This window comes from Solanum tuberosum, unplaced genomic scaffold (genome assembly GCF_000226075.1).
Source record: "Solanum tuberosum cultivar DM 1-3 516 R44 unplaced genomic scaffold, SolTub_3.0 scf00233, whole genome shotgun sequence".
Lineage (NCBI taxonomy): Eukaryota > Viridiplantae > Streptophyta > Magnoliopsida > Solanales > Solanaceae > Solanum > Solanum tuberosum.
In genome coordinates, this window is record NW_006239170.1 from 142,513 (window position 1) to 167,937 (window position 25,425).

A 25,425-nucleotide genomic window follows, 5' to 3' on the forward strand; every position below is an offset into this window, starting at 1 on the left:
TATTTATCATCTTGATAATATCGACATTTCAAATTTTCTTCTAAGCCTATATTGATTTGTACTCATAAATTGGACCAAACATGTTGTTTGTACAAGAGGTTAAAATGCTAACCACACGTTACTTGAATGTTATAATTATATATATAATTAATGGTGAAAATTTATTTAAATTAATAAATAGAACAACAATTTATTAGAGTAAGGTGTAAAAAAAATCCTTAATGAGTATTTTGGTACAAGAAATTAGGTGGATTATTCCAGTATTTATTTTGAAATTAAATTTATATATCTTGAATTTTGTGTGAGATAATACCTAAAATTTGTGTAATTTTTTATTTCAAAATCTTATAGTATCACTTATCTTATATAAAATATAAAATTAATATAAATTTATTTTTGAATCAAATAAAACCTAAAAAAAGTTAGAGAATGAGTATAGGAGCAAAAATTTAGAGTTGTCAAAAAGGGCCGTCCTACCCCACCCGACCCAAGCCTCACGGGTCAAGGAATTCGATGGGCTAGGGCGGAATGGCCCTTCATTTGAAAGGGGACTGAAAATTCTCAACCCAACACAACCCTAAAAAGGTCGAGGACTGGGGCGGGTTGGCCCTTCTTTTTTTATTTTCAAACTTAAAATTCTATTACATCAAGAAAATGAGAAGATTTTCAAATCAAATATGACGTGTATCTAGGATACTAGATAATACGTGACATACATGTATCTGATGTGATGCATCCCAGTTATGCAAGCGAGATATAAGAGTGACGAATGAGATGAGAAGGAGGCAATGGCCCGAGATTTGTCTAAGTATCCAAGATACGTGCAAATCCACATGGATAGAGTGCATCTAGAACAAATTAACCTAATTTTGAGTACATTTATCTGGACATACCACAATTTGGTAAGATTCGTAAATCACAACATAGCGTGCATTTATGGAATTAGTTCATTTACTAGTGAGATTGTTGTAAGTTACCCTTAAATAAATAGTTTTGGCTCATGGGCCTACCTCGGCCTGCCCTAATCAAGCCTCAAAGACCAAAGACTTATATGGGCCGGGCTTATAAGCATTAGTTTTAAGAGCTAGTTTTAAATAGGCTTGAAAAATCCTATCCCAACCCTATCCCAATAACAGGTAGCGTTGGGCCGGCCCAATGGGATAAACTCATTTTGACGGCTCTAAACAAAATAAATAAATTAGGGTGACCCCCTTGTCTCAGATCTTCTTTTGTATCGCCGTAACTCATGAACTAAATTGTAAAACATATTAATATAAAGATCAAACGAAAATGGAAAACAAAACATAAATCATCTAAGTGATGAAGGAATTAAAAGATCAAGCAACAAGTGCATGCTGAAATTAAATAATAAACCCTTTACATTAATTATTATTATTATAAAGGAGCAAAATGACTCTTTTCTCCTCTTCAGTAAGACGACCCATGAGTCTGGCTAGTGTCTTCACATCACGAAACCTCAATTGTTGCCTTGGCGGGAGTCTGCTAGATAAAGCTGAAGATGGAGGCTTCGACTGCACATCTGTTGAGTTATCGATGCCAGATACTGCTTCAGAAAAGCTCCTTTGGGGAATTGAATCGATAGTAGAACTCTGTTGTTGTGCTCCTTGTCCCTCCATATTGTTATTTTTTTGTTCTTCATTCTAAGGAGAGGAAGAGTATATATATAGGAAAAAATTTATGAGGTAGGGTTGGGGTGGGGTCATTTAGAGACAACTCAATTTTTATTATGAGGTGTTTTAAAGTATTATTAAATTTTGTTGACAATTTTACTTATTTTTTTTTGTCATTGTCCATTTATTTATTTTATCAATTAGGATAAATTAAGTTAATAAATCATAAATGAAATTGACTAAATTTCAATCCTCATTAGAACATTGTATGTTTGACAAAATACATAAAAGACCTCTTTAATTTGTTAATTTTATTCAATTTTTTCTAAACTCTAAAATATTAATAAATATAATTATTTATTTAAATTTGCTTATTTGATAGTCTTTATTTATACATAATTTTATTGCAATTGAGTGAGATACACATACTCGTCACATATATTTTTTTTGTTCATGTGATATTTTTAAAATTTTATTTCACTTTTTAAAATTCAATAACTTTTTAGATTTTTTCGGGGTCAAGTTTATAATAAATTTTGCTTAAGCTTCCTTTTCAAACAAAAAATAAAGAGCAACTTTCACATATAGCAAACATAAAAATCATATTTGTGTGTTATAGTTATAGTTTGTACAATTGCGCTCCATAGCAAACATACTTTCTTGTTTGCTATAGAACATCAGATTGTATAAATCGCTGGCAGGAGATTCAAATTTGTATAATTTCGCTGGCAGACCATTTGTATAAATTGTTGGCAGCCTCTCGTTTGTATAAATCGTTGGCAGCCTCTCAATTCAATTTTATGTGTTTGTATATCTGCATAAAATTTGAATTTGTATACATTTGAATCGAAATAAAACATTTGTATATCAAATCTCTCTCTCTCTCGCTTTATGCAACACAAATTATACATTGTAATTTGTATAATCTGTGTTTGTATAAAGCGAGAAAGACAGAAAGGCAAAAGAGAACTGGTAGGGGAAGATTTGTATTTGTATAATTATAAGTGTATAGGACGAAAATATATGTATTCATATTGTATATACAGTTTTTCTCTCGCTTTATACAAACACAAATGCATTTTATACATTTGTGTTTGCATAAAAGCGAGAGAGGCGAGGGAGAGACTGGCGAGAGTGGCGAGCGAGAAACCTAGGGAGAGAGGCGAATGACAACTGTTTCCTACGGGTTACAATTAAATCAAACTGTGATTATAACATTTAATTTAAATTAATAGTTTGTTATTTTATATAATTTTCCCAAAAATAAATTAGTTATTTGGCCAAAATAATGAGATTTTAATAAATTTTATTTTATAGGATTTCCCCCCAAAATAGCAAGTACTATGTTGAAACAGATAGTCACTACATAAATATCATATTATTGGTAGTGTCTTTACTGAAAAATGGAGATTTCCGCAATAATTTTTCGACGTTTCATTTTTTTTCTCACGATCTCACATTCTTCTCCTATATTGAGTTGTATATATTGAAAGAATTTAGATTTGAATCATTCATGTGGATTAATTTAAATTCATATAAATAGTAAATAAATATATATTTGTAATTTAATTTGTATAAAAAATAAAAAAAAAACACGACGATTTGAATTCCTGCTGAATCGTTGTCTTTTATTTGTTGAATAAGGAGAGAACTCATGCGCTTGAAATGTAACAAAAAACAATAGACTGAATTTCTCCCTCTTCCCTTCTTTTATTCGTTCTATAAAGTTCTAATGAAGATGTTCAAATCGAAAATGAATACTACAAACAACTCTGAACTAGTTAAAAGAAGAAAACAATCCCAAACCAATGATATTTTTGAGCATTTTGGTAATGACATGTGTGTATTTGGCTCTAATCTATAGTATAATTAGGGACGAATTTAGCTAATAGATGAAAGTAAAGAGATATATTTGTCCTTTTTTCTTAGTTTATATTGAGTTTGTTTACGGTTTACTTTTCCCAAACCTAACTTATTAAATTTTACTGATATATTTATGGTTGTATTTGATTGACGAGATTATAATTGCATTGCTAATAGGTTTCAATCGTCACTTAATTCTCTCAAATAAGTTGCTTAAGTAATTATGATTTGTTTGACTTCGACTTATCCATATCGTTCTAATAGTTCTTGTAACAAAGCCTTCACCAGAAATATGTTGTTTTGATTAAATTCGAATCGCACATTACAGGACCCATTTAGGAGTAACGATCCTAACAAAAATTTCTCCACACTCTTTTGGATTTTCAGAATCAGCGGGCAATGGTCTTATTGAATTTCTTTTGCTTTCCCCTAGTAAAGTTCCACAACTACTAGCATTGTGTAGATTTAAAAGAAGGCAAATAGCAAGTATGGTTATTGTATGGGTTATCGTTTCTTTCACTTCGTTTATCTTATTATCTTGTTTGACGTTACTATTTGTTATTACAACTTCTTTTTCTTCTCTCATTGAGACTAGGGTCTATTGGAACAACTTCTCTACCTTCACAAGGTAGACATTATAAAATCTGCGTACACTCTATCCTTTACAAACTCTACCTTGTGGGATTATACCTAGTATGTTATTGTTGTTGTTGTCGAAAGTTTTCATATATGTTTAATACCCTGCTAATAGACCTCTCTCAGAGGAAAGAGAAATGGGGAGGGGATTACAAAGTGGAGAATCGAACCCTCACCAACCAAGAGAAAGTTCAGATAGTCAACCAACCGATCGAGCTACTAAATTCTCCATGAAGTTTTAAAGTGATGGTAAGTAGTTGAGAATAGGAACTGGATAGACTGACATAATCTTCTTATCTTTAGAGACATATTCATCCAATTGGTCTACAAGTTGCAATCTTTTTAGTATTGCCTTTTGACCATAAATTTTAATGAATGGTGGTTAATAAATTATAAATGTAACCAATACGATCGTAATGACGTTTCATTTTACTATATTAATTAGTCAAATTTGAGTACACATGTTTCATGTTAATGGTGGTTGGACCAAAGATTACATATATTTCTAATTAGAAGTGTTTAGCTATTGGGAGTACTGAAGATCCACTTTATTGCTGTGTGATGTAATCTTCCTTTTTCTCTTTTATTTTAGGCCATGCAAAGTGGATATACTTAAAAAATCAATAACTTTCTGAAATAGCTCTACTTTGAGTCCTAATTATTGATTATAGTAATAGTTTAACTAATTATCAAACATAACTATGCATTTAAAAGGTGTAACTTTAGTGGTTAATGAAGTTGTGAATTGAAAATCATGAGGTTTTTTATTCAAATCACAATACAAAATAAAAATACAAGGTCATTCCTTCTCAAATCTCATATGTCTCCGTCTTGATGGATATAGTGATTACCCTGATGCCGGTTATTGATAGAGGTGGTAAGGATATCCCATGAATTTAATTTAGGTGTGTAAAAGTTGGTGCAAACACTATAATTATAAAAAAAAAAATGTTGCAACTTCCATGACTTGGCAAATTACTAGTCACATAATTTACTCTTTAATAATTGATGCAAAAAGAGTGGGTGACAAGAAAGTGGACGTCCACATGTCATGATCCTACTTGGCCAATTAAACTTAGCTGTATAAATTATAATCCTCACAAATTGAACATATTTCCAGCCAAAATGGGTCCATATGTGTCTTAGTTTGACAATAAATATGATTTTAGCTCATTTATCCGTTAAGAAATTCTATTTTATTTTTGTATTTTAACAAAATTGCTTTTCAGACTATTAATTTACTTATTATAAATAATTATCTATAATTATTTTTTAATTAGGTGATATGATAGTACAGAATTTTGATATATTAATATATGACAGTTACATTATAATGATACCCTTTTATTATTTAAGGATCGTTTTAAATTACAAGTTTCAAGAATACTTATTTTCTTTTTTGAAATTGTATCAACTCAAATGCTGCCATTTAAAATGGGATGGAAGAAATATTTGTTAACCGACTACAAACAAAATCCCTATTTGGTTAGGAATTGGACGAATGCGTCCTTTTCTCCTTCCTTGAGAGTTTTTGTTTCATTACCTTTGTAATTTATTTATTTATATAGATATTATTTTGTGATTCCAAATTCCTTGGAGTAGAATAACTTTTGACTTTTCGAAAAAAAATATTAATAGATACAATTGAATTTGTGTTAAGTATTTAGAAGTCTTTTAAATTTTGTGAATTCTATAAAGAGTAAATTTTAAGTTTAGCAAACATAAAAATCATATTTGTATGCTATAGATATAGTTTGTATAATTGCGCTCCATAACAAACTTTATGTTTGGTATGACTATTAATTTGTATATTTCGATATTCATGTACATAAAAAATATGTATTTGGGTATATTTGTATATTTCAATATACAAATGGGTCCTGCATTTGTATATTTCGATCTCTTTGTAAATTTTGGTATACAATAATACAAATGAGATGACAAAAAACATGAAATGTTTACTGTAAATTACAAATAAAATAAATTATGGCTATTATATTTAATTTAAATTAATAGTTTTTATTTCATACAATTTTCTCTTTTATAAATTGAAAAGAGAAGGAGAAACGTGGAAGGGTGCTACAAGGTCAATGTTAAAAAAAAAACAAATCAGCCACAAAATCACAAAAAAATATTTAAGAAAGATTAATTTATTTTGTAATTTTTAAAATATAATAAATTTATATTTATAAATATTTTAAAATTTAAATTCTGATTTTGTGTCGATTTATTCATTCAGCCGCAGAATACGGCTGACGGATGGCAATCTGTCGGGGAAAACATAAATAGATGGAAAATGAAGTTAGATGTTTTCTGAATTTTGAGAAGTAACTGTTATCATCGTGGAATGATAGGTTCATTTATTTTTAATCAGAAGTTTAATTTAAATCTTTTTTGATACATAATTATTTTTATTAGAAAGCGTGATCTCCTGTGAAATTTTTTCAATGTGAATATTGAACATCGAAAAAAAAACTTCCATGAAGTAATGAATGGTTGTAAACTTCCCGATTCTCGATCGAAAGGCGAGCCATGGAAACACAACAAGGTTGTCGTGGACAGTTGTAATGCATACACGTGTCCTCATTTGCTATTATAACTTCAAAATATCTACCTATCAAACTTCGACATGCAACTTCAACCGAAGCTTTGTCTCGCAAAATAATCCAACCTGGCACTGCAGATGTGTCTCAAAACAATAGTTAGATTCAGGTTCACAATTTAAATTTTATAAATTTAATTTTTAAAATTTAGTATTATATAAATTTAATTATTCCTTTCAAATATTAAAATTTAAATTAGATGAATTGGAATCAATATTTTAAAATATATATTTATATTATATTGGTATAAAAAGAATTATTATTAATACTACTTATTCTATAATATTTTGATATTTAAATTTTAACTACATAATACTCCCTCCGTTCATTTTTATATGTCATCATTTTCTATAAATAGTTGACACATAATACTTGTCATTTCATAAAATCATTGCATAAAGTACTATATTGTTCCTTTTTTACCCTTGTGAGTTATTAGACTTGAAAATATATATTTAATCAACTTAGAAAAGCTAAGTAAATGATTCATGTTCATTGGTTAAATTAATGGCGGAATGACCTGGAAGGCCCCTGTACTTGGCTTCGTTTGTCAGTTGAACCCTTCTACTCGTAACTTTGCCAAATGAACCCTCAAACTCAATGAAACTCTACTTTTTAAACCACTCTGACCATTGACAGGGCTTATGTGGCACTGAAATGACTTAGTTGGACAAATATGTGATCTCACGCGTTTTGAAGCAAGTGAATACAATATTTTTATTTTAAAATTATCAAAATTGTAAGACAAAACAATAATAATAACTTTTTTTTTAAAATATTGAAAACCTACTTCTTCTTAACTCCACCCCACCTCGCCCCACCCCCACGCCTTTTCTCTTCTTCTTTTGCAGCCCCACCCCACACCACCTTTTTTCTCTTCTTCTTCAACCTCAGCCCCCATCCACCCCCACCTCCCCACCCCTACTCTTTTTCTCATGTTCTTCTTTGACGTACATATTATCAAGATAAAATCATCAAATTAAAATTGAAAAAAGTTTTTGCAAGAAAATATATCATTCACCATATTTATAAACTTATTTCTTTAAGATCTATTACTTAAATTTACATATAAACATATTTTTTTCAATTTGAAGTTTTCTTGATATCTTTTTTTATCAAATCAAAATAAATAAAACCCTAAATTACGTACAAGAACTAATTATAATCTATCATAAAAACATTTTATGATTGAAGAAATTTTTGAACGTGAACTATAAAAAAAGATGAAAATGGTGATTTTTATTTTGGCGGAATGACCTGGGAGACCCCTGTACTTATCTCTTTTTGTCAGTTGGACCCTCCTACTCATCACTTTGCCAATCAAACCCTTAAACTCATCAAAACACAATATTTTAAACCCCTCTGACCATTGACCGAGCTTATGTGGCATTAATATTGGTGAGTTGGAAATATGCGTGATTACACGCGCTTAAAAGCGAGTTAAAACAATATTTTACTTTTAAAAAAATCAATTTAATAAAATTTTAAAAAAAATCATCTTCTTCAACCCTCCTTCACCCACACCCACCCTTTCTTCTTCTCCACCAGCCCTCTCTCCTCTACCCCTCACCACAGCCCTCACCTTTCTTCTTTCTCCAGCCCATTCTTCTTTCTCCACCTCCACATTCACTCTTCTCCGCCTCTTCTTCTTCTTCTTATTCTTTTATTAGATGGTTTCAACGAGGAGATGCAGATAATGTGAAGGATGATTGTGACTATTGAAAATTTTAAAACTCCATTGATAAGTTTGAAAAAGCTTAAAAAATAATAAATGGGTCTTGTGAATTTGTAAAATTACTTAAATTTTTTGATTGGGGTTCATTGAGTTTGTGTTGGTGAACTTGTAGTTGAATTTACAAGTTAAATCAAGAAGAATTTGATCTGATGGGTATGAATCTAGTGCTCAATTTGTGACCAAATATGAAGAAGATGACTATTTGAAAAGTTAAAGAAATTAAAAAATTGATTTATTTGATTGTTTAAATTTTTTTAGCACTTAATTTCGCATGTGGCACTAAAAATGATGTGGAATTTCACGTGTAATCGCGTCCATTACACGCACTCTGACCGGAGGAGAAAAGGGTTTAAAATGTTGTTTTCTGATGGGTTTAAGGGTCTAGTTGGCAAAATGATGAGTATGAGGGTTCAACTGACAAAATGAGCCAAGTACAAGGGTCTTTCAGGTCATTCCGCCTTTTTATTTTTGGGATGAAAATGGTAGAAGGTAGAAATAAAGAGGATGAAGTGGGAACTGGGAAGTGGCTGAAATGAGTAAGAGAGAGAGAAAATTGCATTTTTTTTTAAATCTTATTTATTTTTAAATATTTAATTTCTGATGTCATTGGAATAATAATAATAATAATAATGATGTGTCATCAAAAAATGACATGGTATTTCATGTGTAAAATGACTGTCCTACACACACCCATAAGATGAGAAAGGGGCCTAAAATATTGTGTTTAAATGAGTTTAAGAGTTTAGTTGGCAAAGTCGTAAGTACAGGAATCCAACTGACAAATCGAGTCAAGTACAAGGGCCTCTCAGGCCATTTCGCCTAAATTAATTAATCAAAATAAATTAATTCACATTCATTGATTGAAAACTTGAGTTCCAAAAAAATTAAATAAAGGTAAAATGATAAAGTTACATTATTTCTTAATGCAAGTACAAAGTAAAAAATGTGACATATAAAAAAGGACGAAGAAAATATTAAATTAATTAAATTAAATTCAAAAATCGATAATATATCACACAAATTGAGACGTAGCTATTAATATCCATTAAGGAATTTCTCCGGAAGTGCCAATCGTTGGAATGCGTGCACTTCATAAAAGGGTATTCGTAATCTATTTCTAATTCCCTTTGACCCATAAAACTTAAAAGAACTAAAAAGACCCTTTTGTCATTTAATTAATACTTTCTTTTTTAATTATATTTATAAAAATTATTATTATTTGTTTGTCTAATTTAAAAAATAAAAAAGATTATTTTTTAATTTACTTTTATTATTAATTATAATAATTTTTTACCATATTAAATTTATTATACTTAAAAAATAACAGTAAAATTGTCATTCTATATTTTAAAAATATGTACCAATTTAATATTGTAAATTGTAAGTAATAGAAGTAATAAGTGGAGGGCGTAGAAAACAAAATAATATACTCGTGCAAATATCATTCGTGTCATCGTGGCCATTATATATGAGGTTACAATGGAATTAAAAATAAATATATATCGGACCTTTCTTACAAGTTACAACAATGGTGTAAGGCAAGCTCGTACGTATCTCAGTTATTTTATGAGGTACTTCTTTTATTTTATATTACTTGTTTATATTATTAAAATTATATTCTCTCTGTCTCTAATTACTTGTTCATTTTTTCTTTTTTATTTGTCCCTATTTACTTGTTTTTTTTGACAAATTAAGAAAGGATAATATCTTTTTACATATTATACCCTCAATTAATTACTTTGAAAAAAGTAGAACTTCTTGAAAATCTTAGATTTTTAATTCATCCACTTCATAATTAATAGGGGTAAAATGGTAAACTCACTATGTCAATAATTTTTTTCTTAATAGGTGTGTTAGTTCAAAAGTGGACAAGTAATTAGGGACAAGGAGAGTATGTTTTAAATTATCTGTCAGTTTATGGAAAAAACAAGATGTAATTAATTAAATTTTTTAATCTTGTCTAAAAAAAAAAATTGAAAGTATAAATAATAATTTGTAGTAACACATTTTCTAGGAAACACAATTTCATATCATTCTTGAAACTCAAAGTCTTTGATTAAAGATAATGAGAGAGATATTGAAAACACCCTGAATTTGACACAAATTATTAGTTTTGTCCTTGAATTATTGTCCGTCTTAAAAATGTCTCTCTATTTAACTAATCAAACTTAGATACATACATCCCCAATTTGTCACATGACATAACAAGTGATCTTAAACTCTTGTAGGACCATGAAACTCTTAATAAAAAATCGAGAGAAATGTTGAAAACATCCCTAAGCTTGGCGAGAATTCAAGAGTGTATTTAAGTTCAGTTAGTTGTTGCAAGGTCAGGAAAAAGTATTGAAAACACACCAAAATTAGTGTTTTTAAGATTGTCAATAATTCAAAAATAAAACTAATAATTTACATCGAGTCTAGAAGTGAATAAATGGTTCGATTTTCACGTCCTACATTATTCGTGGGGCCTACCCTAGTAAATATATTTTATTTAGTTTTGAAAAAAAAATAGTGAACGGTTGTATTTGTATTGCGGCGTACTTTTTGTGAGCCCATATGCTATATGGTCTCAATTCTCCTATATAAATAACCTCCCAACTTCCTCCTACTTTCTCTAAACTACTACTCTATCAAATTCAATTCAATTCCCCCAAATCTCTCCATCCAAAAACAACATGAAGAAATCACTTCTCTTAGCAGCCTCTGTTTCTGCTGCCGCCACCGCCACCGCCACCATCTCTTCTGTTTCTAAAGTTCGAATTTCTCTTCGCAAGGTAAAAATTCAAGTGTTTTTTGAATGGATTTTCCTCTGTTTTCTCTGTTTTATGTAGCTTTAACTAATGTCGTTTGTGTGTAGAGAAAGTTATCTCCGTTTGTTTTTTCGTTAAAATCAAATCAAATTTTGGTAAGTAATTGGAGGTGAGAACTTAGTTATCCGGTGCTGTGAGTTAGTAGATCTCTGTGGAAATAGTGTCAATATTCGTGCAACTTAGATCCTGTTTGAAATTCAAATTTACGACTGCTACAAAACTGCTTAAAAGTTATTTTGAATTCAAATGGATTTAGATGTTGAATTTCTTTCTTTTTGTTTCAGGACGATAATTTGGAGAAAAATGATGAAAATTGTTCAAAGCCGGTGAAAGCATCAACCTCTTCAGATAAATTTGCGCCCAGATTTGATGGATTGAGGTTTATAGAGACGTTGGTCACTGCTCACAGATAAGTTTACAAAAGAGGGAAAAAGTAAAAGTTTTGGATGGAAATATATTAGAGAAAAAAAATTAAATATGATTATGTAATTGAGAATCCTATTATAAATTTTATTTTCTAGAACAATACGATTGTTTCAAAGATCAAATTCCATACAAATTGTAACTTTTTTCCCCCTTTTAAGATGGGAAAAACAATGTTTATCAGATTTGACCGAAGAACTTGTGATGTTGCGGTTCAAATTTGTTTAGTTTTGACAACTTTATTTTATCTTCTTTTTGTAATGGCATGATGTATTATTGAGTCCGGAGCCAAAAGGGCAAAAAAAAATTGTCAAAAATTTCAAAAGGGTACATCAAATTTTGTGTAAGAGGGAAATCGCTTCATCAGGAGCGATTTTGCCCTTTTAGTTTTAAAAAAATTTGATGTGCCCTTTTGGAATTTGACAATTTTTTTTGCCCTTTTGGCTCCGGACTCATGTATTATTAATACACAACTTATTTTACTATATTCTCTAAAATTTTCTATCATTTGAAAAAGTTACAAAAATTCCTAATTTATGTGATGTATCGGGACGTTATTTTACGTGTTATATCAGTTGGTGTGATGTATCAAAACGTTGAGCGATGTATTTGAAACTGAAGCAATGTATCCGAAAGTGAGTGATGTATCGGGACGCATGTGATGTTGAGTCAGGACGTTGAGAGATGTTCAAATTTAAGGGCCTTTGTAATTTGAAAAAGAGTAGGTATAAGACATAGCAAGTGGCAAATCGGGGATGTATGCATCTAAGTTTAGTTAGTCAAGTAGAGAGATATTTTTTAATACATAAACATAACCCTTAACTTGGTTTCAGTTGGAAACTATGACCTCCAACTTTGAGTTTGCACAAGTAGACACTTGAACTTGTATAAAATTAAACAAATAGACACGCGTGTCCCACATGTCATAATACACGTAGTACGCCACATAAGACACAAAATTGCCATATAGGACAAATGTGTTTATTTGTTCAATTTAGTACAAGTTTAAGTGCATACTTGTGTACAACCAAAGTTAAAGGTCATAGTTGACAACTGAAACCGAGTTAAGAGTCATGTTTATGTATTATGCCTTTTTAATTTATGAATTCTGAATCACATATTTGAACATATTAAATGAATTTTTTAATACTAATGAAATATAGCTTTGGTAATTTCTTTAGTCCAAAAACCAAAATTTTCACATCCGATTCGAACGTCCTCCCTAGCTACAATGCTTTTAATAATACTCAATGTCGAACAACCAAAAAGATAGAGACAGGTTATTTTAGTAACAATTTCATATGAACATCAATTCAATCTCATCCGACTAGACATTGATTCATGATTGAAGAAGATATGTACCCTGGTGTTATACTATTGTCCATATTTAAATGAATTTCATACTTAACTTGCAATTAATTTTATTCAATAATTGAACTCTCTGACTTGAGTGATTTCAGGAAGGAAATAATTTATAGAAAGAACATACAACTTGGTAGAGGTAAAAATGTTACCGCACTAGTGTCGGATCTCCTAAAAATGTACCTACTTTTGGAGGTTCCAACACACTCCGCAACATTTTCAAAAAGTCCGAGCAAAATTGTCCAAAATGATTTGGATTTCTCTCAAACTTGTAACGAATATTACTTCTCTATGAGAACATGTTAGTCCTATTGATGTTCATCTGTATATATGTGTGGCCTAGTATCTCGCTTTTGGCCTCACCATTTGTCAACAGTGAAATGTCTGTAAAGACGCGTTTTTTACCTTTAAAATTGCTGACATTAATCTGCCAGAAAGGTGAAAACAACTGCTGCCATTGTTAAAAGATGTCACGATTGTGTCTTTGTTTACGGGTGATGGACTTGCCCATGCGAAGACGTCGAATTGTGAGTGCTTCGAACAAAACCTCCACGGCATCTTCAAGTGCTTTAGCCTGTTTATCCAATCCATAGGACACAAAATTTGGAAGGTCATGCAGCTCATCGAGGAGGCCTATTGCTGCTGCTGCTGTACATGTACGATCCCATGATGGTTGGGGTCTGCACATGGCCAAAACGTTAGACATGACTCGTGAAAAGCCAAAGAGAAAGTAATAAAGATGAATGAGCCATCGCTGCAGATTTGGGATCATGTATTCTACCTGAGTTTATGCATCAAGGATGCTCCTGTGTTCAGAGTTATGCAAGGAATCTCCTCCTCACCCCACATTAACTTGTACCGATCCTAATCATTAAACATCTCAGATCAATTGTTTGTCTTTGAGAAATTGATTCACATTTTCCAAACTCAAATAAATCCAAACATCAATGCAACTTTGGCATGACAAGTGAAACTAAAGAAATACAGCATACCCATTGTAGTCCATAAGTGGGGTTTAGGATGACAGGATGTACACAGACCTTACCGCTACCTTTGTGGGCTAGAGAGGTTGTTTCAAATAGACTCTCGGCTCAAAAGAGGTGAAACTAGAGAAATATTGTGAATAATCCATTGTACGGCAAGTTTTACTCATTTGAATCCAACTAACAATCTTGTACTTCTTATACATGTGCCTCTTTTTTGTCCACCTTCTCTATTGCTAAAAAGTTGAACCAATTACAATGTAACTTTCTTTGGGAGGGGAAGGAGGGGGGACAAAAGTTCACTTTGGTGGATTGAAGGGATATAAATTCTCCATTACAATCTAAAGGATTGAGAATTATGGATTTTTTGGTCTTCAATAGGACTGGTAAATAACTACGGAGGTTTAGGCTGAAGAAGAATGCTATAACTGTACTCCGAATAAGTGAATACAAATATGGAGTGGATAATAGCACTGGATGAATAACCTCTCCTATAACTGTCCATGTAATTCAGTCCTTCTGAGGGAGATTATGAAGGGATGGGAGGACTTCAACAAAAGATTCAACATATTTGCTGGAGGGGAGGTAGGATAAGCTTGTGGTATCAGACTTTAGTTATACACCTTTGAGGTCAGGGACAACAGATATTTTCCATCTCCTTGAGAAAAATGCAAGTGTGACTAATGAGATTAGGAGGGACGGTGTCCAGGGCATTTGAGGTATCCAGCTATGAAGGCACGTATAAGACTTGAGATGGCTCAAATGATACTATATACTAACTTACCCGCATCAAACAAAATCATGGAGCAAGAAGACAGGTGGGTTTGGAAAGGGAATGCTAGAAAGTTCACCATTAAATCATTTACATATTCTCTTAAGAGGGAAGAGCCATCTTTAAAAAGTAAGGAGAAATAGAATACATATTTGCTGCTGTTGTTTTGTCCAAGCAAGTTGATGAAGATGTTAATCATTTGCTCATTCACTGCAATACCAATCTGTGGGATCTCCTTTTAGCGATTTCGGGTGCCCTTTAAAGTATAAGTTCTATTTAATAAAGACACAAGTGTTCTGCCCTTTCGGCAGCTATGCAAGTCAATTATCTTATTATTTCCCCTGATAGAGCTTCATTAATAAATTTAAGTGTTTCTAACATGCACAACTGCAATTGAAACAGTGCATATAATGTAACTAACTTTAAAGCAACTAAAGTAATCACCACAGTAGAGGCAAAACCTTTTCAAATGTCCATCAAAAAAGAACCTTTTTAAATGTCCTGTAATATAAGTACTTCAATCTAATTGGTTCAACCTCAACTTATTATCTATCATTCTTTTGCACCCAAGGTTTTCCAACTTATTATATAATATAACAAACTTTAAAGCAAGTAAAGTAGTATCCACAGTTGAGGTGCGCGCAGGTTGACTCAGACACCACGGTATCAAAAAACAAATCCTATCATCCCCCTCCCCCCCTCTTTTTGACAATGTTCATGCGTAAAAATTGTTGGTTAATAATGGAGTTGAATTTAAAATTAAGAGTTACGTTTGCGAGCTATTATACCTTTAAACGGCTGAACATTGCACCCGAATTGCTCCACGTCCCATCAATTAGAATAAAATTCAAGGAATGGGCTCCACCTGCCTATATATAGCAGCATAAACGTCAATATTCATACAATGGAAAATGAGAACATCACATAAACAAAAGTTCACATGAATGATCACTTCCTTGTGGTTTGAGAAGCAAAACTACAAGTCAAACTGCCATTATATGAAACTATTATTGGCAAACACTTGTTCAAAAGAAACTGCATAGCACTTCTTTTTTAGTTTTAAAAAAAAAAAGCTGCACTGCACCATGAAAAAACATTATCATCCTATATAAATAGGTACATTCCACGCAATTAAGTCTTTGTCATTGTACTTTAGCCGGCCAGTAAGGAATGGATAGCATAGAGGTAAAACCCCCACACCCCCAATCATTAGGGAGAAATTTGAATCGCAAAGGGATTTAAACAGGAAAGGACCCCTCTTGAGCTCCTAGTTGTGAGTGTGTGTGTGGTTGGGGGGGGGGGGGGGGTTTGGGGGCAAGAAAAAAAGCAAGATCCGAATCATTACTTACCGCCCCCACAACCATCGAATCTCAGTGAAAATAGAAAGAAGAAAAGAATACTCACTAAGTTTTTATGAGCTCTGAACTCGCCGGATTTGAGTCGAGAAAAGAGATCGGCGGTGCAAACTGATCAGCTGCTGTCAAAGTTGTAGAAACAGAGAGAAAATAGGAAAAATGAAGGGCAATTTCATATTTGATTAATGGGTTGTTTTGTGAGGGAAGACTTTTCTACTTCCAACTTTTGTTGGTTTTCCGAGTTGACGTCCGATATTTATATTGGAGTGACCTAAATTTGAACCATGTTGAAAAAAAAATTATATCGCGGAAAGAAAGTAATTCAGTCCGATATCTATATTGGAGTGGACTAACTTTAAACTCATGCTGAAGAAAATTATATTGGGGAAAAAAATATTTTCTAAGAAAGAGTTCGAATTCAAAATTTCTAATTAAAAATAAAAAATATTTATTATTCTACCATTTTTTTTTTTTTGTGTGTGTGTGTGGGTGGGGGGGGGGGGGGAGCTTTGGGAGAGTGAAGTTTACCATATTAAATAAAGATTACATTCAAACAGAAAACACATGGTTAACTCAAAGACTGGCACGAGAAACATAAATACAGTATCTTTCACTTAGGGAAGCAAAATAGTTGAGAAAAACAAGAAGCAAAATAGCTAATCCCTCTTTTTATTCTGAAGAGATAGAGAAGTAAAACTAATTTACATATCTAAAATTTCCTTGTGGGTAAGTAACTCCATTAATTTCTACTAAGGCCTAAGGGATTGGGATATCTTTTCACTTTTCCCAGTCTCGACATCATTCCCCTGAATTGCTTCCAGAGAAGAAAAGAATGAGAAAACAACTTGCTCTTTTGTTTCTACTTTTACTTCCCCACAATCATCTTGTCAATGACAACTTAGCCATATTAACAATTAAAATGTTAGGATATAGTACCATCTCAGGATGGTTTTCTACATTTGCAAAAGAAAGCCCGGCCATGCTATCCTTAACAGAATTTGTTGGTGCATTCTTGTTGGGATAAAGACACCAAACCTTGTCTTTTCCTGAAAATGATGTAAAATGCAAATCAAAAGGTAATCACAGGTTCAGATAGAAAAGGTTGAACAAGATTCAATCAAGTAAAGCTTAACTTGTTTAAATAGATAAGCAGGACACATAACACTAACTTGGCTCCATAAGCTATCTCCTCTTTTCATGCTACATAGATGGTGTCAATTATAAGTGATGCATTATATAACATCCAAAAACTTGTGATCATGAAACTGGATAAATAGTGATCATGTTCCCATTACCATGAATATTCAAACATGACATCTAAACTTCATTTTTTCCATTATCTAATGTTCTTGAATGCATCATACAAAATTAAGTCAGCAAGTCCATTATGCCAATAACTGAATTTTCCTCTTTGCTGTTGTCAAGATATTGTCAGGAAAAACTGAGAAACATGTTAAACAATTAGGAGGCAGGAAGCTAACAAAAGGCTGGCAACATTTTCTACTAACGCAGACATGTCGAAGATACGGTGATCCAAGAATTTGGCATTATCATGACTTGTGCATGTTAGAAACAGACCACCCACCCACTAATTTACTTGAAGTGATTTACATGCTTAATGGGGCAAAGGGCAGCCCAGTGCACAAAGCATCCCGCGTTCACACAGGGTCTGGGGAAGGGCTGCACCACAAGGGGTGTGATATAGACAGCATAACCTAATGCAAGCATTAGTGGCTATTTACACGGCTTGAACCTGTGACCTATAGGTCACGCGGAGAAAACTCTACCGTTGTTCCAACTTCCAAGGCTCCCCTTCTATTAGTTTGGCAAGACACCTCAATTCTGTCTTTAACCCTAGCATGCTTACACATGCTTACACAGTTTAATTTGGTTAATTACATCTTTGTTTTGATACTTGTTAGCCACATATTGTATGATATTTTGCTATTCATATTTAGTATTGGCACGATATGTTCAAAGGTAGACAGAGTCAAACGTACAAGGACACAACCCCTCACCCTCTTGCCTCAATCACATAACCATTTTGTATCATTTTACCAACCATAGTAAGTTGTGCACTCCAAGATTATGTAAACAAGCGGCCTTTTCACATAAAAAACAAGCATCGACTTTAGGAATCATGTGAAGGTTATGAGCATTCTCGGACGGCTTCAATACTCATGCTAGGACATATTCTAGAGCTATTTCATCATGGTAGAGTGTTAAATCGGTGAACAAATTTAAAAACAAATGAAAACCTGCAAGCTTGAGTGCATCCCACATCATATCCTCATGTTCAGTTATTCCATAAAGACACAAAGTAGCAGCCTGGACGCCAAATACTTGCCACAACAACTTCCCTGTGTTATTTTGTCGTAAAAAATCCTGCAAAGATGGAAAAAACACCAATTATGGATCATTTAGATTAAAAGAAGCAGTGAGTGTGAAATGTAAGGAAAATGAAAGGTTTTAATGAACAAATAAAAAAAGAAAAAAAAAGAAAGATGAAGACAGATGGTAAAATTTTGTACCTTTGGGTGCATGTACAACCAAAACCGCATCCGATTCCAAAGAGGACATGTAATAAGTTTTGAGCACATACAATCGCCCGAGGAAAGCCAACACTTGAGAATTTAAAACAGAACCAAAACCAAATGCGATACCATCAAAACCTATTCGTTTGTGAAAAAAAGTCAACTTTTCTAAGGGACAATCTGCAGATAACAGCAATATTTCATGCTTTAATGCAGAAAATATCCCACAAACAAGAATAAAAATTTGAAACAACCCTGATTTGATGAGCAAATGTTTACCTTCTGACAAAGGTAACCCCTACTTCCAAGCACACGACATGCAATTTGGCGAGCTGAAAAGAACTGGAGTTTCTGTTCAGAATCACCTAAAGATTGATATTTTGCTCTATGCTTTTTATCCTCTTGCACCTTGAAGTCACCCTAAAGATCAGATCAGAGTTATGAGCTAATAAAGGACAATTAGTTATCTTTTGATCAGTTAAAGCACAAGTAATTTTGAAAGAGGTGAACAAGTCTGAGGTAGAGATATGAAATTCCTTATTAAGGATAGGTAATCGTTATCAACTGAAATCACCGAAATACATGTATTTACCATAACCTCACTGTATTATATATCTGATCTCTCTTTTCTTTTGCTCAAGAGGGTTGACAAGTAAACGCTGCCCAGTTAAGAAGTGACTAAAAGTTGGTGTGTCATTCAAAAGTAACAAACTTAACTCCAAATTTGTTTTATCGTGTAATTTAATAATCTTATTCATTTTCTCTAGGAAGTAAATTGTATTTTCGTTTTCAACCATCAGTTTCATTTACACATTATTGTATTTTTTGTCAATCCAAGAGTAAAGTCAAAATAGAAATACAAAGAGAATCTTTCTCTTCATAAATACAAAAAACAAGAGATATTCCAAGGAAATACAAAATACAACATATTAGTATGGACATTATGTTGTCAAAATAAAGGATTTTATTGAATAATTGTTGTAAAACGTAGAATTGATAAGGGAGTGCTATGGGATGGAAAAGTATTCCTTTTTTTTAATGATGGTGGTGTTTGGGCCAGCTTACATACACCTTGACTATTCCAATGGGGTACCTGCTACTTCCCACTGACATAAGTATCATAAATTTACCAAGGCTTAGACATATGATTTTCTTTTGTTGAGATGGGAAAAACTATCTAGTGATTTTGTCTCTCCTGGAATATGAATCCTTGTATCTTAAGATCGCATCCACTTCATTGACCACTATACCACACCCTTGAGTATGGGACGGAGACAACCTTAATAAGGTGAGAGGCATGTTTTATAGGAAGACTGTGAAACCAACAATATTATCTGGGATTATAAATGATCAAATCTGATAGATAGTTGAAATAGCACACAGAGAGGATATAGTGAGAGAAGGTAGCCTCTTATGTAGACCTCCCAATGAACCAGTTTGTAGGTATGAAATTACAATGATTCTTAGTAATAGAAATGGATGTGATAGAACAAAAATCACATGAACAAAATTTGCCTAAAAAGATACAAAATTCCCATAAGCAATGCAAACCTAATTAAGAACACAACATAATGAAAACATAGGATCTCTATGACTCTATAAGTGATACCAGCTTTAGTGAACAAATACACAAACGCTTGTATATCTGTAGAGGGATAAACTTAGTTAGCCCTGTAGTGTAAGTGTGCGATTTAGACAATCTAACATGCCTTAAAGAGAAATATTTACTATTGAAATCAAACAGACATGAATAGAGTCCAATACCCAGAATGAGATAGACCTGAATAAAGCATAATGGATTTAGATGACTAATATAGCCGACTCCAATCGATTCAGAATTGAGGAGTAAATAGTTTGTGCTGATTAATATTGTTTCAAAATACGAGAACCTTCCTAGGATAAGGCATTAAAAAATCGTCAATATGTGTGGTAATCAAACCGACTCATCTACACCTCATCTTTGAAGCATGATAAGGAATCCCAAAAAAGATAAACTGAGACTCCCTCCACGGTCCCACAAAGATCTCTACGTACTTGTCTAGGACAAGTGAGATCTTCAGTCTGCGTGCTTGGGAGTAGCTCAAACAAAGAAGAGTCTGGTTCAGTCTAAATTCAGGAACGTCACGCCCGACTAGAAAGGATAAAATAGAAGAGGGAGTAAGAGAAAACATCTGAAGCTTATTATTTTTTATCAAGCAGTATAACTACTACTGAATAAATGGTCCATAGGGAAGCAGTTCTACAAACGGCATATAACAGTAAGTCCATTAGTGACATTCAGTATTCCTATGTTTACCATTACAACAACATAACCAGTGAAATCCACAAGTGAAGTCTATCGAAGGTAGAGTATACGTAGACCTTATCCGCGATACGAGATTAGAGAAGCACTGATGAAAAAAAAATCATTGGCCCTAACTACTTGTCAAGGAGTAACCCATCAACAAATTCAACTTGTAATCAAATCAAATGACCCCTAAGTGTCTGATTAGTACAAGGGAAACACAAATGGAAAAAAGGAATCAAATCTTTTACCGAAAGCTTGCCATGATTTCCACCAAAGACCATTTGGGCATCAACGTTTTTCTCCAACATATTCAAATCCTCAACAACCTGAGTAACCATGGAAGGTACAGTTGATGTAGTCCCCCAACCCCGCCATTCTTGAAGGCTAATTGCAGCTTCTCCATTGCTTTCTACTTTGAGGGGTTCTCTTGAAGAAGAATGATCTGCAGCTATTGTGGAGAAGGGTTTTGAGGAGTCCATTGAAGTAATTGTGTTGTTGCAGAATTGTTGAAGAGGAAAATGGAAGGAGCTAATGCAGCTCAAGGGTCTTGTTGCAAAAATCAGCATTGTATTCTTGAATTTTCATCAAATCTAAGCCCAATTTTGTTATAGATTCTCTGAAAAAAGCTCATATGTATCATTTTGGGCCTCCAAAGCTCATTGGGCTTTGCTAGATGGATATGCTTCAATTAGCCCAAATGAAAATTGTAAAATTTTCATGGAGAAACAACCATATTAGACAAACATTCCTATCGTATTCTCCCTATAGTTTGAAATAATTACATATTGTCTCACTAGTTAATGATTTTATATCTGATTTCAAGCCAAATACACCTAGATACATGTATTTTTGCTACTTGATACACTAAAATAGGAAGAGAGGCGAGCAAGAGAGGAGAGTGACGATTGATATAGGAGAGAGACGAGCAAGAGAGTCAGATACATGCGAATCTACTTGGATACAATGTATTAAAAAAATTATATCTAATTTTGACCCATATATCCAAAGTCCAAAATCTGGTAAAATGCATAATATCATTAATTAATATGAATATAAATAATTAACTCATAAACTAGTAGGAATTATGTAAGTTACCCAATTTCATCAAGGTCTTATTTGATCACCCTCATTTAACTTGTACCCAACATATAGGTATATCAGACAAAACGTCTATTAAATTAGCAATATAACTCTTGATTTTCCTGCAAATAAAAAAATAATGGAACAAAGAAAATGATGCATTGAATTTCCATTTATAAATAGAATCCATTTTATCTCCTTTTTCAAAAGTTTAGTCTAATGCATGCTATAGAAGTGGTCTAATATATGAATATATGATGAAATAAATAAGAGAATAACTCAAAATTAAAATAATCTCTTAAGATTAAGGCTTCCCCTATATCATATATGACGCCAACTTATATAAATTTTTATATCCTAACTAAAAAATCACATGTCCATTTTATTTACTTTTAACGTAATTTACACATATATAGAGCAAAATCTGTCACAAATAATTTCTTTATCCTTTTAAGATATGAATAAAGTTTGTATATATTTTACTTTCTCTAAACTCGACATATCAGATACACCAAATATTTATTGTTGTAACTTACAACTTGATAGATTATTTGCTCTAGAGCTTTAATTATGACAATGAAAAACCATGATTAAGATCTTCTAGAACTATCGAGAAGCCACAAACTAAATTATTTGGCACATGATGTCATTTGCCATCGGATTCTAAATTGAATTTTAAATTATGAATTCCATGGCTAACATTTATGATAAGCCAAAGAAGAAAGGTCTTTAGTATGATTAAACAATTATCATCTTTTAAGTTAGCTTTGAAATTTAGTTAGGCCTAAGATTTATTTTGTTATCATGTTATTAGAGTGGAGCAATATCAATTCTCATTTTTAATGTTGGAATTTCTATATTAGATTGTTCATGCATCAGATGTTCGATCATGTGCGTATAGAAAGTGTGAAGAGTCTCACATCAACCTTTTAAGGGGTTAGTGCAATCACTTTAATATGACTTGTAAAATCAGCGCCACTTAAGCTAACTTCTAAGATTGAATCAGACCTAAATTTCTTTATCAAGTTATATATTTTTTCACAAAAAAAATAAAATACTTTATTTGAAATTTATGAAAATGACGTCAGAAAACAACTTTAGAACACTTCTCTAAATTTGAAATTCAACTCAAAGTTGGATTTTGAGATTTTATGACCAATACTGAATTTGAAATAAAATGAAAAATTATTTAATAAAAACACCTCCAAGATTCTTCAAAAGTTATTTTTTTTTAATTATTCAACTTGGTTAATTAGCCCTTGGGTATCAAAAGGGTTGGAGAACCAACAGGAGCACTACAAGTGGTCATTAAATGGCAAGAATCAACTGTCCATAAATCAATAATCATTTAAGTAATAGATTAGTTATTATAATCAAACCAATTATAGTCAATGAAAAGACCCTTTTAAAAAAAAATTAATTCCATGAAATATCAAATATTATCTTGTTGGATATTGAAATCATAATTTAATCCAACAAATAATTCAAATCCGTCGGTCAGATTACTTATTCCATTTCCTTGATCCTTTAATTAATTCACACAACTATATCTTATTTAATTTCAAAGTATTCTAGAGCATTTTATTTTATATTTTAAAAAACAAGAAGGAATTAAAGAATTGTATACTAACAATATATAAAACGTATGTCACTATTAAGCTAAGTTACAAATTTTGTACAAACCACTTACTATAACAGGTTGAATTGTAACTTACTAACGACGATATATCACTACAACAAATTCGATTATTAAGGACAAATAATTTCATCATTTAAAAATCATATTTCGTCACTAAATATCTTGTGAGACGAAAAATAATTCGTCAATCAGTCGTCACTAAATGTGTCGCTAAAAGTATACAAAGACGATTTAGTGCTTCGTCGCTAAAAGTATTATATTAACTACAAAAAGAAAAATCATCCCCAAATACTTAAATATTTGTGACAAATTTATTTGTCGTAAAAAGTATATTTTTTGTAGTTAATAGTATGCTTTGTCACTAAAAAGGTTGTTACTACCGACACAATTATATCGTCACTAATTATTTTACTTCAATCAGTGACGACATCAATTGTCTCTAAAGTTATATGTATTTCGTAGTTGAACAAAATCTAATTTTCGTCACTAATGACTATATTTTATATATAAAAAAATATTTTGTTCTTAAATGTATTAGTTAGGGACACATTTATTATTATAAAAAGGTTAATTTTCCTATTATCTCATCTCACATCTCAATTTTTTTAACCCCTCCCCATGAGCTCCCACATATTATGCTTTCTTGGGGATTCGAACTCACAACCTTAAGGTTGGAAATGAGGAGTGTTTTCCATCCGATCAACTCTCTTTTGTCTCTCATTTTTATTTTATTTTTAACTTCATTCATTTCTTTTAAATTTAACTTCCGTAGAAATAATATATTATATGATTATTTATACACATACACAAATGCATGAAATTTACCACCCAGAATTCATTCAAATGTAGATTATATTTTAATTAAACAATATATTTTTTAAAATATCTTTAAATATATTTAGTATGATTCTATCATTTTATTTATTTATTTTTGTAAATTTTAAAAATATTAGTACAATTATAAATTTATATAAAATTTAACTTTCGATTTATTTTTTTAAAAATGAATAATCGGTTCAATTCGATCAGTAAATCAATTGTTTTGAAAAAAACATTGATACCCATAACTATAGTACTTCATCATAATATATTTGAAATCCTAGTTGGTTCATTTCTTTCATTTGTGCTTTCATTTTTTAGTTTATTTAGATTTTCACACTAATGGAAAAAGTTAATAGAAATTCTTGAAATATTTCGCACCTTCGCAAAGTCTAAGTTTGTAAGCCGATGTTATCTATGTATAGTTGCTCTATGTATGTATGTGGAATTACTATTAAATATGTACATATTTTTAGACAGAAGCAAATAGATCGACTTAGTCTATAAGTTTACCAATCACAAATGAATAGACACACACAAAAATTAGCACCAAGACTTGAGAAATTATTTTTTCTATCGTCTTTATCGATGAAAGTATATCAAATAAAAAACAAAAGTGTTAAACTAACAAATATTAGTGATCTAGTGGTAAAATCGTACCCCACTCACGGTACTTATAACCTAGATTGTATTTTTCAAATGATGCATTTTATAATTGCGTAATATGAAAAAATTGATGAATTGAACTTTTTCATTTTTACAAAATTGACTAAATTCATTGGTTTTAATATTTTACCTCGCCAATTAAAGAATGGATTCTGTCTATTTCTTATGAAGCACTTGTATTATTCTTTTTGTAAGTTGTCACTTGTAATTATGAACAATTGTAGCAA

At 31.8% G+C, this 25,425-nt stretch overlaps 2 protein-coding genes across 2 annotated transcripts; one reads left to right on the top strand and one right to left on the bottom strand.

Moving 5' to 3' along the window:
• Positions 1 to 11,055: 11,055 nt before the first annotated feature.
• On the top strand, positions 11,056 to 11,948 carry LOC102595357 (uncharacterized). The gene is made up of 2 exons (XM_006357421.2): positions 11,056 to 11,242; positions 11,563 to 11,948. The coding sequence occupies exons 1-2, from the start codon at positions 11,144 to 11,146 to the stop codon at positions 11,689 to 11,691; spliced, it is 228 nt and encodes a 75-aa protein (XP_006357483.1). The 5' UTR covers positions 11,056 to 11,143; the 3' UTR covers positions 11,692 to 11,948.
• A 1,157-nt stretch (positions 11,949 to 13,105) lies between these two features.
• On the bottom strand, positions 13,106 to 21,572 carry LOC102595688 (uncharacterized). Its single transcript, XM_006357422.2, has 8 exons — positions 21,243 to 21,572; positions 18,987 to 19,127; positions 18,705 to 18,797; positions 18,432 to 18,558; positions 17,110 to 17,219; positions 15,607 to 15,687; positions 13,845 to 13,927; positions 13,106 to 13,743 (listed from the first exon to the last, which is right to left on the bottom strand). The coding sequence occupies exons 1-8, from the start codon at positions 21,558 to 21,560 to the stop codon at positions 13,524 to 13,526; spliced, it is 1,173 nt and encodes a 390-aa protein (XP_006357484.2). The 5' UTR covers positions 21,561 to 21,572; the 3' UTR covers positions 13,106 to 13,523.
• Positions 21,573 to 25,425: the final 3,853 nt, after the last annotated feature.

Coding starts and splice junctions, on each gene's coding strand:
- LOC102595357 (XM_006357421.2), top strand. CDS start 11,144: ATGAAGAAATCACTTCTCTTAGCAGCCTCTGTTTCTGCTGCCGCCACC. Junction 11,243..11,562: donor TTCGAATTTCTCTTCGCAAG/GTAAAAATTCAA, acceptor TTTTTGTTTCAG/GACGATAATTTGGAGAAAAA.
- LOC102595688 (XM_006357422.2), bottom strand. CDS start 21,560: ATGCTGATTTTTGCAACAAGACCCTTGAGCTGCATTAGCTCCTTCCAT. Junction 19,128..21,242: donor GAAATCATGGCAAGCTTTCG/GTAAAAGATTTG, acceptor TCTGATCTTTAG/GGTGACTTCAAGGTGCAAGA. Junction 15,688..17,109: donor TAGAAAACCATCCTGAGATG/GTACTATATCCT, acceptor TGCTATATATAG/GCAGGTGGAGCCCATTCCTT.